The 16,968-nt window shown below is 34.9% G+C and overlaps 1 protein-coding gene across 2 annotated transcripts in view; it reads right to left on the bottom strand.

The window, feature by feature from the left end:
• The window catches only part of EYS (eyes shut homolog), a 1,930,870-nt gene that overhangs the window by 1,280,605 nt on the left and 633,297 nt on the right, over window positions 1-16,968 (bottom strand). For both annotated transcript variants that reach the window (XM_030928557.1, XM_030928558.1), the window contains exon 13: window positions 9,280-9,539. In XM_030928557.1, coding sequence (XP_030784417.1) covers window positions 9,280-9,539 — 260 coding nt within the window. The remainder of the gene's footprint in view (window positions 1-9,279; window positions 9,540-16,968) is intronic.

The raw sequence follows: 16,968 nt of genomic DNA, 5'->3' as shown, positions 1-16,968 counted from the left end.
ATCAACTGTTCAATGAAAAATTCTTTCGGTATTTTGTCACTCAGATTCCCATGATAGAACATGGAATTGACTGACCTACTTCATCTTTTCATATCATACCATGCCACAGTCAATGCCATTCTCTGTGGTGTCTACCATTGAATCAAACTCCAAACCTGCCTCCCGTTGCAATTTAACAGGGGGCTTGGTGTTACACCTTATGAAATCTGGCTGCCTCTTTGGTAGGATATAATATGGAAAACTGAAAGTTACATAATCCAAAAGAAAACAAAAAAGAAAATTAAACAAAGTACAGATATAACAAATAAAAAACAAATAGCTAGATGGTGTATTTATAGCCACACATATCAAAAATTATATTAAATATGATTTTTAAAAACTCCAAATTGAAGGTAGAAGCAGACTAAATAACAGAAGAAACTATATGATATCTAAAAGAAATTTATTTAAAACATAACAACAATGATAGGTAAACATTCAAAAGATGGAATGATCACCCACTATGAAACACTAATTGTAAGTAAGCTACGGTACTTATGTGACTAGCAGACCAGGTAGTCTTCAGGACAAGCAATATTTTTAATGTGCTTTATTTTTTTTACTCATTTCTCAGAGCCTGCAAATGAATCTCCGAAGTTACACTTTTGTAGTTCGTTCATACACTAGATGTTGTATCCTCAGCATTAGAAACAAAGTTAAAATGAATTACTTCCAAGTTAATACGGCTCTCCTCACTTTAGGTGAGCAAGTTGTAATTGTTCCAACATGCTTCATCATTCTTTAATTACCATTGCTGTTTTCTATATTTAGGTTGTAAATGTCACAGTACAGATATAAACAAGTTAGATTCTATTTTCAAAAGATGTTTAATTCTTTAAGTATTTGATTGAGGTTAGATTTTTCACAAGTTAAAAATTTAAAAAGTTGAGTGCATTTCACCATTCCTACTTTAAGCCTGGTTAGTTTTCTCTGGGAGGCAGGACATTTTGACACTAAAATGATTCTTAGAAATGTTATTTTGAGGCAGTGGAACTCAGGGGCACTGACTGGCTATAAAGAAGTATGAGTGAGTCTCCATGATTTCAGCTGTGCTGATGAATTAGAACACTCAAGGCCCAGGACCTTGGGTAGTTCACAGGATAACCTTGTTTCCCATGATTTTGTCATATTCATTAAATTTGACATTTCTGAGATGGAGTTTTGTTACCAACTAGCAACATATGTCAATGGGTTGAGGAAATGAGATTGCCAAAATGCAGTAGACATTGGGAGAAAAAATAAAGTATATGTGGATTGCATTCAAAATAAAGCAAAGCTTTGCTGAGAGAGCTTATGTTTTACGGATTTTAAGAGTGAAGTGTGCATACAGTCACGTGCTGCATAACAACATTTTGGTCAATGACAGACCACATTTTTAGCGACAATGATGTTTAAAGATTATAATGGACCTGTAAATGCAGTAGGGTATCTCATCTAGGTTTGTGCCAGGACACTCTATGTTGTTCACACAACAAAATTGCCTAGTGATACATTTCTCAGGATATATCCCCTTTTTTAAGCAATACATGACTGTATACTTAATCCCAAACTACATATTCTATAATCCTTGGTGTTAGAAGTTGTTATTCATTTCTGTGAAAGGTTCTTGTTTTGAATATATGAAGTTACAGGTAAGAAACTATGCAAAAAGAAAGTTTAGTATTACTAATTGTATGCTGTCCCCCTGTTCTTTATTCCTACTCAGAAGTATTCGGTTGACCCTACTTTGCTAACTACAGTGAGGATCTTCACATGCATTAAAAGTGAAGCATTCTCAAATGAATACTGTCTTGGTCCTTTTCTAACACTGTCTCATCTGTGTATGATAACAAATACATATGAATGGTTAGTAAATGATACTTTTATACTTCTGCCCTTGTTCTTCCAAAATATACAAAATTAAATTTTAAAGCCTACTGCACAAATATAAGATCTAAATCAATCTGGATTATAGGTATTATTTTTTAAAATTAATTAATATTTTTCCTTTCTAACAAATTCAGCCTTTTTGCAGTTTATGCTCTAGAAGGTAATGTTTGGAACAGAGTACAATAATGAAATTTTCATAAAAAAAACATTTTACATAGCATTTTATTGTTCAGGACTATATTTTAACAATCTCCACTTCAAAGCTGGTATTAGTTGGAGTAATTTGAAATGAATGTAAATAGGGAAAAAACTAGCATATATCATAGCATGAATTCAAACAAGGTAGTTAAAAATAATATATTTTTAAATAAAAACTCAAACACTTAAAAATGTTTCTCTTTCAAAAGTATTAAATGTATTATTTCTATTTATTCTTAATTAAATAATCTAATTTCTCTGGATTTAAAAGCTTGATAAAAAGAAAACAAAAAACACCTCAGAAGTTTCTCTTAGCAAGTCAGATTTTTTAAAAATATTATTTTATTGAAAAATATTTGTATTCAAAAATTAACATTTTCTAAAATAATTAATCAATATAAGTAATTCTTCAAATTTAACTTTAAAAACTATGAAATATGAATATACAGAACTAATATTTCCGATAGTCCCTAATAAGATTTTTAACACCTATTTTTAAAGTGAACTTAAAAAAAAGAAAAGCTAATATTTTAGAATGTGATACATATTTAACATGTTTTGTTTAATTATGTATGTATTTTCTTTAAGGAATTTTCTTTTTTTTTTTTGAGACGGAGTCTCGCTCTGTCGCCCAAACTGGAGTGCAGTGGCTGGATCTCAGCTCACTGCAAGCTCCGCCTTTCGGGTTCATGCCATTCTCCTGCCTCAGCCTCCCGAGTAGCTGGGACTACAGGCGCCTGCCACCTCACCCGGCTAGTTTTTTTGTATTTTTTAGTAGAGACGAGGTTTCACCGGGTTAGCCAGGATGGTCTTGATCTCCTGACCTTGTGATCCACCCGTCTCGGCCTCCCAAAGTGCTGGGATTACAGGCTTGAGCCACCGTGCCCGGCCTAGGAATTTTTTAAATTCAAATTTCTACAGCTAATAACCTTAATAGGTATGTGCTACAACATGTGTACCTGTTTTTAATTGACAACAGGAGTAATTTCTAATTTATACAAACTATTTTGTCAAATGACACATTTATTTGGTATTTGTACTTGTATACCTTAGGTAATGTAGAATTAACATAATGATAGTATATATACTAGAGTAATAGACACATTTAAATGCAACTACTTGTCTCCTGTGATACTACAATTCTGTCAAGCTTAGGATCCCAATTGTAAATCAATAGCACATGTAAATGATCTAATTCTGCTTTCACTACAGCTCTTGCAAGGTATCTTTGCCACATTTTAATCCTGTCATTTAAAGAAACGTCTGCTTCTTTCACCTTGAAGACATACAAAGTGGCTGTTTTAGAAACTAAGCTCTTTGGCCGGGCGCGGTGGCTCAAGCCTGTAATCCCAGCACTTTGGGAGGCCGAGACGGGCGGATCACGAGGTCAGGAGATCGAGACCAGCTTGGCTAACACGGTGAAACCCCATCTCTACCAAAAATACAAAAACTAGCCGGGCGAGGTGGCGGGCGCCTGTAGTCCCAGCTACTCAGGAGGCTGAGGCAGGAGAATGGCGTAAACCCGGGAGGCGGAGCTTGCAGTGAGCTGAGATCTGGCCACTGCACTCCAGTCCGGGTGACAGAGCGAGACTCCGCCTCAAAAAAAAATAAATAAATAAATAAAAAGAAACTAAGCTCTTTAAATTAAATTAAGAAGTATTTGATAGGGTAATTTTTTGCCTATAAACTGAGAAATAGAGCAATTCAAAGAAGAAACAAAAAGAACTATTCATAAGAAGACCATTAGAAGAAATTATTTAATTCTTGACATATTTCTAGGCTAGACACACACATGCTAACATAATAATTCTACTTTATGCTACAAATACACACACTGTCATGCATTTCATCTGAAGTCCTCTCTATCTTCTTAATCTTCATGTGGTTTTGTGGGTTTTATTATTATTATTATTATTTTGTTAGAGACAAGGTCCTGCTCTGTTGCCCAAGATGAAGTTCTCACTGTAACCTTAAACTCCTGGGTTCTAATGATCCCTCCTGCTTTAGACTCCTGAGCAGTTAGGACTGCAGACATAAACCACCATACACTGTAAGTTTTTAAAAAATAATTTGTAGAGATAGATATGTTGATCAGGCTGGTCTGGAGCTCTTGGCCTCAAGTAATCCTCCTGCCTTAGTCTCCCAAAGTGCTGGGATTACAAGTGTGAGCTATTGTGCCTGGCCCTCAAGTGATAAAATTTGTATTTTATTTCTACCAGCTTGAAGTTGAAACCGGTTTATTCAACCTTTCCCATTTAAATTAACTCTTTGCCTTCACATTATGTCTTAGCCATTACTCTACTGGCCATAAACAATATAAACAAAAACATTAACTTAGTTAAGAAGTGAGATTTATTGGTAACCCGGCTGAGAGCTGTATCAGGCAGTTCACAACATTGAAGTAAGAAATATAAGTTCCTCCAGGATTCCTTCTTTCCCAAAAACTTCTATCCTACTATATACAGATCATCTCCACATGAAGAGAACATGGTCATTGACTGTACCAATTGAAAACATCTGGCAGAAAGAGAAGGCCTCTTCTCTCAGCATCAATTCCAAAGAAGGGGTCTGAATGCCAATATTTCAGTCACATGCATGCCCAGACTTAGGTAAACCATAGTTACCAGGGGATGGAATTTACTATGTGTCTTAGCTTGAGTTCTTTAAAAAAAAAAAAAAAAAAAAAAGGGCCGGGGCAATGATTTTCTCACAAGAAGTTTATTTGAGAGGTCATCCCAGATCCCAGGAATTATTGCAAGGGAGTGGAAAATAAAGCAGGGAAGGGAATGGTTTAATGAGCACATAATTGTTGTGGGCAACTGAGGTTTCATATGCTGGAGACCCTCTTATAAATCATGCAGAACATAACTAAAAGTTGTCAACAGAAATGAGAAAGCAATGTTATGTATCCACAACTTGTCATCCCTTGTGCATATTTCTGGCATAAATGTGGAAGTGATGCAGGATTTTTCTCAGCCCATTTGCCAGACTTGTGGGAAGGGTGCCCCATCTACCGGGTCCACTATGCTCAAGCCTTTGGGGGAGGGAGCACATGAGCCAGTGAGTGCAGGACCTCACTGGCCACTAGTGTGCTTGTGACACTGAAGCCCCAGAGGGGATGTTACAGTGTTCCTTTAGTTCCACCATTCACGGACAGCAGTGTGTTAGCAGTTCAGCTGGTCCCTTGTCTCGTCACATGGGTGGCTGCCCTCTGCCAGGGAGGGCAAAGGGCTGGTTGGACAGCCTTTCTGGGTCCCCGTACTCAGAGGGTCCCAAGCTCTTGTCTGGTGTCCAAGAAGAATGAGGTCATGCAGATGACTGAAGGGTGGTGAAGGTGGAGAATTTTATTGAGTGATGAAAACAGGTCTCAGAGGAGAGGGGAGCTTGAGGGGGTATAAGTAGGACAGGTTGTCTTCCTGTACAACCTGAAGGCAGGCTGTCTCTTCCCCAAAATCAGGCCATCTCATCTTCTACTGACTGAGTCTGGGGTTTTTATAGACACAGGATGGGGAGTGTGCGCTGATTGGTTTGTGAGTATGTGAAAGTTAAAATGAAGACAAGACTCGAAGGTGGGTACAATAGTGAGGAAAACCAATTAGGAAAGGGTAGGTGTATGTAAAATAGGTGAAGGGTGGGGATCAATCAGAGGAAAGCACTGCCAAACAGGAAGACAAGTTCTCAATCTGGTCTGAGGATTTAACTTATAGCTTGGCTTTCAGGCTTTAAACTGTCATTGGCTTGGAGGTGATGTTTCACTAGGTACCTATCCTTATCTGTCTAGGCATTTGACTGCCTCCTGTCACTATCAAAAGCTTTTACAGCATTGTACTTTAATGATTAATTAACTGGTGTGTCTCTCCTTTAAACTTTAAATTCCTGAGGGCATATCTTCACCATGTTTAATTTTTCCAGAACCTATCTCAAGACTTGACACATCATAGGAAATCAATGTTTGTTGAATCAGTTAATAATATTTTTAAAATTTCTAGAACACTACCAACATGCAGTTACAAGACAGACATGTATTTGTGTACAGAGTACAGTTTATAGAGGCAGAAAAAGTTGGTTACAATAAATTTCTAGGTGTGTAAATTCATTACATACTAAATAATCAAAGCTAACACTATTGAGGTGTCAAAAATAAAACCCATTTGTTTATAGAAATCTTATAAAATGTGCCTTTCTATGCATTGTTTTTCTGTTTATTAAAGCAATGTTTTTTCTTACATTGTGCCAAACTAATAAGATTTTATATAAAATAAACATATAGAATTATTAGTGGCGCATGCTCTTTTGCCTCCTCATTTACCTGTAGAAAATGTTCACTATTCATAGAGACCCAATTAATCACCTCAGTTCTAGTCAGAAGACGGAAGCATTGCCCTTTATTTATCTCACAAAGCAGGATCACAATAGTTCCGGTGCTTAACTATACTGATAATTTTTTAAGTAGCTTACTTTGCAAAAAGGATTAGATCATTTTTAGTATATATTTCAATCACATTAACCAAAATAGTTTACCTGCTAAGCAAGCAGTTTGACATAAACCCAAAAGTATCAGTTATTCTACTTGCTGGTCCTTCAGAGTGAATTTGAATGTCATTTCTAATATAGTTGTCTAACATATAGTCGCATTGTTACTCTGGCTGAAATTTTATCCATACTCACATTTATCTAGTGAGAGACCCTATAGACTGACTAAAACTGTGAAAACAAATTCAGAAATACATATGCTGAATCCTTAGCCTAAAACTTTAAATTTCTACTCTTATGTCCTATTTTAGTCAATTGACAAACACCAACAACTTACAAAGAGATCCAGTGGAGCTTCCAAATCATATCTGTAGATGTTAAGTATTGGAATTCTTTGTAGTTCTAAATGTTGATACTTGTAAGAATTACATTTGATAAAATATTTTCTTTTAAAAACAATATACTGGCTTTGACATAGAACCTATTTTAAATAAGCTGTTAAAGTAACCCAGTCAAAGCTTCTAAAATGATGCAGTCAACTTCTTTTGAATTTTCTGAGGTAGTTTTTAAAAGCAATGTTACAGCCTTTAATTTTTGATCTGCTACAGAACTTAAAACTACTAAAGACACATTATTACAGTAGTCAGATCTGATTTACAGAAACATACTCCACAATTAGGTTTAGAAAAACATAGATGCAAATTCACTAAAAAATGATATGCACTTCAAGTATCTCTTTGTACTGAATCGCAATCACAAAGGAATAAACACATAATTCACTGTGTCCACCTTCCACTCTAGCCAAAGCTCTGATTTGACTTAAGTACAATGATAAAATACTAAGGGGAAATATGATTTCCTTCATTTAATAATAGTGAAATCTAAATTCTCCCCATGACATCTTTGTTAATGTTCAAGGGGACAGCAGATATCATTACTAGTTCAATATATGACTAGAAGGTTTTATAATGTTTCTAAACATTCTTTCTCTGACCCCATAGCAGGAAAGAAATATCACTATATTTTATAAATTTATTAAATGCACTTATAAATAGCAAATTAATTTTTAAAATATTAAGGTTTGAAAACAACGCCCATTTTGTAGAAAATTATCTCTGGTAAAAACAAAGGAGGTTTACCTAAAGTGAATAAATATACTATGGCCTTCTCAATAAATATCTATCTAATATTTATGTTCTGTGATTTTTTTTCTATTTTACTTAGCTACTTATATTCTCAGAAATAATAATTTTATTAAGTAAAAAAACTTCTATGTAGTAGAATGTTTAGTAGAATTGTTCTACTAAATAAATTCGCCTCACTGATATTGAATAATTTTCAACAAGTTTCACTCTCAAAGTTTGCTAAAAAGAAAACTATTTACTTGTTGGAATTATGTTCTTCATAATTACTAAATTTGTCTGGGCATCAAATGCTCCCCCTGTATTTTTTCTTCTCTATCTTGTTTTCCCTGTCTCATTCTTGAAAACATTCTTTCACATGGTCTATAAAGCCCATGCCATTTTTGCAAAATCAATTATTGATGGTTTTCTAGCTTTTAGTTTTAATCTTTCAGAAGACCCAGAAGTTTCTGTCATGTATACAGTTTCAAGGACTTGCCTCAAAATCCTTAAAAAAGATTAGTATCTTAAGAAAATTTTAGAGGACTTGCAAAAACAAATGGGAATAGCGTTGAATTAGATACCTATTTAACTAAAGTCATCTAAGCTGGCTTTTTTGAACAGAAGAGTAAATAAGTGACATCCTTATCATTAAGAGACTCCCTTAAAGGCCAGTGAGAGGGAGGAAAACATGAAACCACAGGTGAATATTAGAAAATAAATTGCAGTTGTGGACCTCTAAACACAATGTGTTTTTTATATTATGCTTATGACACATCTAGTTATTCTGAAAACTGGCCATGTGTTTTGGAGCAGAAGCATTTCCATTGAAAATCATAATTGCTTGTAAGTAACCATCAACACATGAACAGTGAACATGTACCTAAACCACTGTGCATCAATAAGACTTTCTTCACTTGCACAGGAAGAGACCCCAATCAAGAAAATTTAATGATATAAGCAGAGTTATTGGCTGATCTGACCCAGAAAGCCAGAAATATCCTGGCTTTAGGATATTTCCTGAATTCAGGAAATATGGTTGGATCCAGGAACTCCAACAGTATTATTTGAACTGTTCATTCTTTCTTGCATAGGATTTCTCTTATGAGACTAAGCAGCCACCAAAGTTATGTGATTGTAAGTAAACAATCTAAGTAGAAAGAAGTAATATTTTGATAGCTCCAGAAGAAAATGTAAACTAAAACATTTCATTACCTTCAATTATACCTATGCCCATCTCTAACTAACTGCTATTGTCATGAACACTGCATGAACAGGATTGTTCAGAAAAGAGAAACTGTTATTAAAGGAGAGACAACTTCTGAAAGAAAAAAAGGGCCAAAAAGCTGTAAAGCTTTACTCTTTTCCCTCTTCCCAATAGTGAATTCTTACATTAACTTCTTTGGTGTATTTCTCTATTATATTTTTGTAACAGATTTGAAGTTAGATACTCCCCTTCCCACAATGTGCATAGGGTTTTTCTAACCCATTTGAAGAGGCCATCATCCCATAGGCACAATAAATACACAAACTAATTAAGTAATTTTTTAAAACCATTAAAATCCATATCAGTTCTTACCTTCTCTACAAATACAATGCTGATTTCCATCTACCAAAGCTAAGCATGTTGAGTTGTTTCTGCAAGGGTTATTAAGTAGGTCACAAGGGTTATAGCGTTGGTGGCAAAACTGTCCAGTATAAAGAGGTGGGCACAGACACACAAATTGTCCAGGGATGGTAGATTCATGGCAAAGACCTCCATTCATGCATGGATCAGAGTCACATTCATTTATTTCTTCACTACAGTTCTGTCCAGTCCATCCAGATGTACACTCACACCTGAAATAAAATATTAAAATTTTAAGAAGTGTGAACTCATTTTTCAAGTTTATTTTTTGTATTTTTAATTACTCCCTTGAACTAATAGTATGTGGTGCTTTTAAATTTATAACAGGACTAATAAATAATACATAGCTTTAAAATATTTTTGCTTAATTTTCTGTGACAATATAATATATATTACCATAAAACTTACCACATTGGCTGAAATAAGGTTTTTAAAGCAATAGCAAATTTCTAACATAGGCCTCTGAGACACGTCAGAGAACAACTATTGAGCTAAATTACAAATTGAGCAAAATTTTCCTATGAATTAGTTAATATGAAATAAGTTTTACAGATGAGATCACTATTTATAAGTCTTAAATGCTATTTAATTCAGTGTCCTTAGCAATATGTGAAATTCTTGTCATCACCAGAGTATATAACAGGTGTTACTTTATGTTAAGCATCTGTTTTTGGCTTTGTGTGTATTTGTTGAATCATTTGAAATGCATATTGAAAAATATCTTTTCTTTTTTAAAAATTTTAGATTCAAGGCTTACATGGGCAGGTTTGTAACACAGATATATTGCATAATGCTGTAGTTCAGGCTTTTGTTGAACCCATTGCCCAAACAGTGAACACAGAACCCAATAGGTAGATTTTCAACCCTTACGCTTCTCCTTCCCTGCTCACTTTTGGAGTTCTCAGCCTCTATTGTTTCCATCTTTATGTCCATGTGTACCCATTGTTTAGCTTCCATTTGCAAGTGAAAAAATATGGTATTATATTTTCTGTTTCTGTATTAATTCACTAGGGATAATAGCCTCTAGCTGCAACCATATTGCTGCAAATGAAATGATTTAATTCTTTTTATGGTTTTGTAAGATTCCACAGTGTATACACATCTCATTGTCTTTATCCAGTCCACCAATGATAGACAGCTAGGTTGGTTCCACGATTTTGCTCTTGTGTATAGCACTATGATAAACATATGAGTGAAGATGTCTTTTTGGTAGAATGACTTCTTTTTATTTGGGTGGATGCTCAGTAGTGGGATTTTTGGGTCAAATGGTAGCTCTATTTTTAGTTCTTTGAGAAATCTCCATAATGCTTTCCGTGGGCTGAACTAAATTTGTATTAATATTTGAATAATTTGGGATAATTGAAGGGAAAGCAAACAAATGAAAAATAAAGCATTTGGAAGTTATCCGTATATCACAGGCTTCTAGCTCAGTCTAGTCCTCCATCCAGTATCTGTCATTATCTTCAAATACCACTTTGGCCAGTCATCATCCTTGAAACTAGGCTAGTCCTTCTCTGAAGAGAAAAATCCTAGCAGGCAGGAGGGGGAAGGTTTTTACACAAACAGTGTCCATTTGAGGGAAATGGAAAGGTTATAGTGAAGCTTGCAGATCGAGAATAAATGCAAACAGAGAGAGGGGTAGTCCATCAGCTGCGTAAATGGAAATCAATCACAAACTGTAGGTGTGTTCAAGGAGATAATTTGTGTCAATTTGTGGGCAAGGTAGAGTTCCAAATCTTGAGCAACTTTACTATTATGCAAGTTGTGAATCACAAAACAAGCACAGGAAATATTAGAACAATTATTTTCATAAAAGTATCTTTACTGATAGATTAGATTTTTAAGATAACTTTAAAAAAGTCATAGTGCTGAGATCATGTAATCTACTTTATGATACAGAATATCTTACTAAATGGAGGGGAGCAAGGAAGAAGGAAAGAAGGAAGGAAGAAAGAAAAGAGTCACCTAATTTGCAGTTTCAAAGCCCCAGATGTATCAAGGCCCTTTTGTAATTATACATAGGATACCAATATATTGGAGGAGACAATTGAATAAATGACTTGCAAAAACATCTGAAATTGAATTCTAAATAGATATAGTTACCATTGAAATAAAAACTAAAATGAATAATTGGCAAAATGGTATTAGACATAATTGAATAATGAAGTCTTTACTAGTTGAATAAGTTTAAATCCAATGTACTGTAAGCCAATTGATTTCACAGCTGTCTAAATTTTGTTTAATTGGTTGTGGGCAGAAAGTAATTGCTATCATGCTAATTGCACATTTCTTTGTGAAGTATGCTTGCACAAGGCAAAATTTATGACTGAAACAATTCGTACCTTTATAATATAAAAAATATATACTTAAGGGTAAGTTATTTACTTGGTATTTCTTTTTCTTCTCAAAATCAAAACGCTCTAATTATTTTTGTGACTTTCCATTCTAGTTTACCTGGAGAGTCCTCATTCAGTTTGTTGTTCTGATATAATTTTCAGGGCATACTTTCACTTATAAAAGTTTCTAAGGTGCTATTTTTTTATCTTTATCTCCTATGTCCCATTACTGAAATTGAGTATCCAAAAAAAAAAAAAAAAAAAAAAAAAAAAAAAACTTTACTCTCACCTATTTCTAACCCTATAAATTCTTTCACTTTGCTCTAAAATTTGCTTGCCACACACTTTAGGAACTCATCATATATACTATCTTGTGTTAAAACCATATTCACAGTTTGCCTCCACCATTAAGTTCCTGAATGTGTAAGAATGATCTGAATCTCCACATTATCATGTCAATATAATAAATGTTGATAATACTGTAAGAATTGATTGATACAAGGTCCTCAATGTTGGAATCAGATCAACCTATCTGCACTCTTTCACTTAGGAAGTTGAGGATCAGAGAGTTTAATGAAATTGGTACTCTAAGAGAATTGTTTTAAAGATTAAATGAGATGATGAATAAAATGTGTATATAGTGCCTGGAATCTGCATTGCCTGGCCACCTACGCTGTTTACTAGATGCTGTCACAGAAGTTTTAAGAATATGTTTTCTGACCTATGAGACTAAATACAAAGTATATCTCAACAATAAATACTTCTTCCAGTCCCGTAATCCAGCATATAAACAGAACCAAAGACAAGAACCACATGATTGTCTCAATAGATGCAGAAAAGGCTTTTGACAAAATTCAACAGCCCTTCATGCTAAAAACGCTCAATAAATTCGGTATTGATGGAACGTACCTCAAAATAATAAGAGCTATTTATGACAAACCCACAGCTAATATCATACTGAATGGGCAAAAACTGGAAAAATTCCCTTTGAAAACTGGCACAAGACAGGGATGCCCTCTCTCACCACTCCTATTCAACATAGCGTTGGAAGTTCTGGCTAGGGCAATCAGGCAAGAGAAAGAAATCAAGGGTATCCAGTTAGGAAAAGAAGAAGTCAAATTGTCCCTGTTTGCAGATGACATGATTGTATATTTAGAAAACCCCATCGTCTCAGCCCAAAATCTCCTTAAGCTGATAAGCAACTTCAGCAAAGTCTCAGGATACAAAATTAATGTGCAAAAATCACAAGCATTCTTATACACCAGTAACAGACAAGCAGAGAGCCAAATCAGGAATGAACTTCCATTCACAATTGCTTCAAAGAGAATAAAATACCTAGGAATCCAGCTTACAAGGGATGTAAAGGACCTCTTCAAGGAGAACTACAAACCACTGCTCAGTGAAATCAAAGAGGACACAAACAAATGGAAGAACATACCATGCTCATGGATAGGAAGAATCAATATCGTGAAAATGGCCATACTCCCCAAGGTTATTTATAGATTCAATGCCATCCCCATCAAGCTACCAATGAGTTTCTTCACAGAATTGGAAAAAACTGCTTTAAAGTTCATATGGAACCAAAAAAGAGCCCGCATTGCCAAGACACTCCTAAGTCAAAAGGACAAAGCTGGAGGCGTCACGCTACCTGACTTCAAACTATACTACAAGGCTACAGTCACCAAAACAGCATGGTACTGGTACCAAAACAGAGATATAGATCAATGGAACAGAACAGAGTCCTCAGAAATAATACCACACATCTACAGCCATCTGATCTTTGACAAACCTGAGAGAAACAAGAAATGGGGAAAGGATTCCCTATTTAATAAATGGTGCTGGGAAAATTGGCTAGCCATAAGTAGAAAGCTGAAACTGGATCCTTTCCTTACCCCTTATACGAAGATTAATTCAAGATGGATTAGAGACTTAAATGTTAGACCTAATACCATAAAAACCCTAGAAGAAAATCTAGGTAGTACCATTCAGGACATAGGCATGGGTAAGGACTTCATGTCTAAAACACCAAAAGCAACGGCAGCAAAAGCAAAAATTGACAAATGGGATCTAATTAAACTAAAGAGCTTTTGCACAGCAAAAGAAACTACCATCAGAGTGAACAGGCAACCTACAGAATGGGAGAAAATTTTTGCAACCTACTCATCTGACAAAGGGCTAATATCCAGAATCTACAAAGAGCTCAAACAAATATACGAGAAAAAAACAAACAACCCCATCAAAAAGTGGGGAAAGGATATGAACAGACATTTCTCAAAAGAAGATATTCATACAGCCAACAGACACATGAAAAAATGCTCATCATCACTCGCCATCAGAGAAATGCAAATCAAAACCACAATGAGATACCATCTCACACCAGTTAGAATGGCAATCATTAAGAAGTCAGGAAACAACAGGTGTTGGAGAGGATGTGGAGAAATAGGAACACTTTTACACTGTTGGTGGGATTGTAAACTAGTTCAACCATTATGGAAAACAGTATGGCAATACCTCAAGGATCTAGAACTAGATGTACCATATGACCCAGCCATCCCACTACTGGGTATATACCCAAAGGAGTATAAATTATTCTACTACAAAGACACATGTACACGTATGTTTATTGCGGCACTATTCACAATAGCAAAGACTTGGAATCAACCCAAATGTCCATCTGTGACAGACTGGATTGAGAAAATGTGGCACATATACACCATGGAATACTATGCAGCCATAAAAAAGGATGAGTTTGCGTCCTTTGTAGGGACATGGATGCAGCTGGAAACCATCATTCTTAGCAAACTATCACAAGAACAGAAAACCAAACACCGCATGTTCTCACTCATAGGTGGGAACTGAACAATGAGATCACTTGGACTCGGGAAGGGGAACATCACGCACAGGGGCCTATCATGGGGAGGGGGGAGGGGGGAGGAGGGAGGGCTTGCATTGGGGAGTTATACAAGATATAAATGATGAATTGAAGGGTGCTGACGAGTTGATGGGTGCAGCACACCAACATGGCATAAGTATACATATGTAACAAACCTGCACGTTATGCACATGTACCCTAGAACTTAAAGTATAATAAAAAAAAAAAAAATACTTTTTCAACTTTCAGTAGTACTTCTTTTTAATTTTTGATCATCACATCCCATTTTAAAATTGTCAAATATATTATCCAATTTGATAGTTTCAATAAAGCTTTGCAATATGTAGAAGAGACATTCTTATTCTCACTTTACTGATGAGATAGGTGGAAGTTCAAAGGATAACAGTGATGTATCCAAAGTCATGAGGTTAAGCAAATGGAACTTAGAATCCAGATCTCCTCCTCTCAGGTTCCTGTTTTTTGTTTTCTTTTTTTAAATACATGTTTTAAATCTAGTATCATTCCTTTAAACATTTTGTGAAATAATGTTAAAATTGGGTATTATCCATCTTAAGAAAACAACTTCAGTGCATTTATTTTACTTTAAATAACATCGCTGTAAATATCACTATTCAGTCACATAACAGGACTCAGTTAATATATTATGACAATTTTAAAAGAAGAAAAGCTAGAGAATTAATACTTTCTAAAATCATAGTCACTACCACATCATGATCACAGGTCTTGAGGGTATTGCGCAAGTATTTATGTTTTTTCTCTTTATTGTATTCTGAGTACGTAATTTCAACTTGGTTAATTTAAAAGAGTTTCCTAAGAAAAACTGACAATTTTTGCCTATTTGGCATATGTGCTGAAGGTTTGTTTTATCTTCTCACATAACAGGTGACCTAAGACCTCATGTGGCGTCATTATAAGGATCAAATCCTCAGGAAAGAATGTGGCTGTATGTCAAGAGGACTCATAATGCCAAGACTGATTCCTACGGGGATAACGTGGATGTTTTGTAGAAAAATAAAGTTCCAAGGAACAAAGTAACTACTAGTGACTAACCATCATACCTACAGGTTTACAAACTTGAATCTGCTTCTGCACATGTCAGAGAAGCTAGTCTTTAATAGATGGGAAAAAGTATTTTATGTGAGGGCTTCAATCAGATTCTAAGTTTGCACCATGAAATAATTTCAGCATTTAGTGGAACCTGGCAGATATTTTCAAACTCACAGCTAGAAGCAGAGTGTTTATGGAATAAAAAAAATGCAAAGCACATACTCTATGATTTTTTGAGTGTATAATTTCTGGTAGTAAACACTTGAAAACAAGTAAGTGTGTACCTAAAGATAGGTTAATATATTCTAATTTGATTTTTTCCCCAGTATGAGAAAATCTAAATTCATTGGTGTAAAATGCATTGAATACTTCTAAGGACAACTTTTCAAATCTCAAATACTGATTTAAAGTACCAAAGCTGATAATAGAAAATAAAGTAGTTATCATTGTTAAAAAGTGGAAGAAATTCTACTAATTAATGTGCGTTGGCTCACGCCTGTAATTCCCGCACTTTGGGAGTCCGAGGCAGGTGGATCACGAGGTCGGGAAACCAAGATCATCCTGGTCAATATGGTGAAACCCCGTCTCTACTAAAAATACAAAAATTACCCAGGCGTGGCAGCACGCACCTGTAGTCCCAGCTACTTGGGAGGCTGAAGCAGAATTGCTTGAACCCGGGTAGCCGAGCCTGCAGTGAGCCGAGATCTCACCACTGCACTCCAGCCCAGGCGAGAGTGAGACTCAGTCTCAAAAAAAAAAAAAAAAAAAAAAAAAAAAATCACTAGCTTCAAAAATCTTAATAAATGTCAATTTCTAATTATTAAGCATTCTATATGTTTACCTTAGCATAAATATTTATTTGTGATAAAGTATCATTCAGCAATATGTATCTTTGTTTGAATATATTTTGTATATTAAGGCATATAGGCTTCTTTGGCTATAAATTTATTAATACAAATCTAATAGTATAGGCAGTTTCAAATAATATTTTCTTACAAAAATTAGTTCACTTCTCATAGAAGCAAACAGTAAAATGTTGTTTATCAGATACTGGGAGGTGGAGGAGATTAGGAGAGATTCTGGTCACAGGATACAGTTAGATGGAAGGAAAAAGTTGAAGAGATCAACTGTATATGATCATGACTATCATTAATAACAAGATATTGTGCACTTAAAAATTGTTGACAGTAAATTTTAAGTGCTTTCTTCGTGAAAAAGAAAACTATGCAAAGTAATGCATATGTTAATTAGCTTGATTTACCTATTTCAAAATGTATGCATATATCAAAACATTATGTTACACAAAATAAATATACACCTTTTTATATGCTAATTAAAAAAATTAGTTCATTTTTCCTGCAACCA

This window comes from Rhinopithecus roxellana, chromosome 4 (assembly GCF_007565055.1).
Source record: "Rhinopithecus roxellana isolate Shanxi Qingling chromosome 4, ASM756505v1, whole genome shotgun sequence".
Lineage (NCBI taxonomy): Eukaryota > Metazoa > Chordata > Mammalia > Primates > Cercopithecidae > Rhinopithecus > Rhinopithecus roxellana.
The sequence above is the reverse complement of the archived record's forward strand: the minus strand, read 5'-3'. Positions and strand labels throughout refer to the sequence as shown.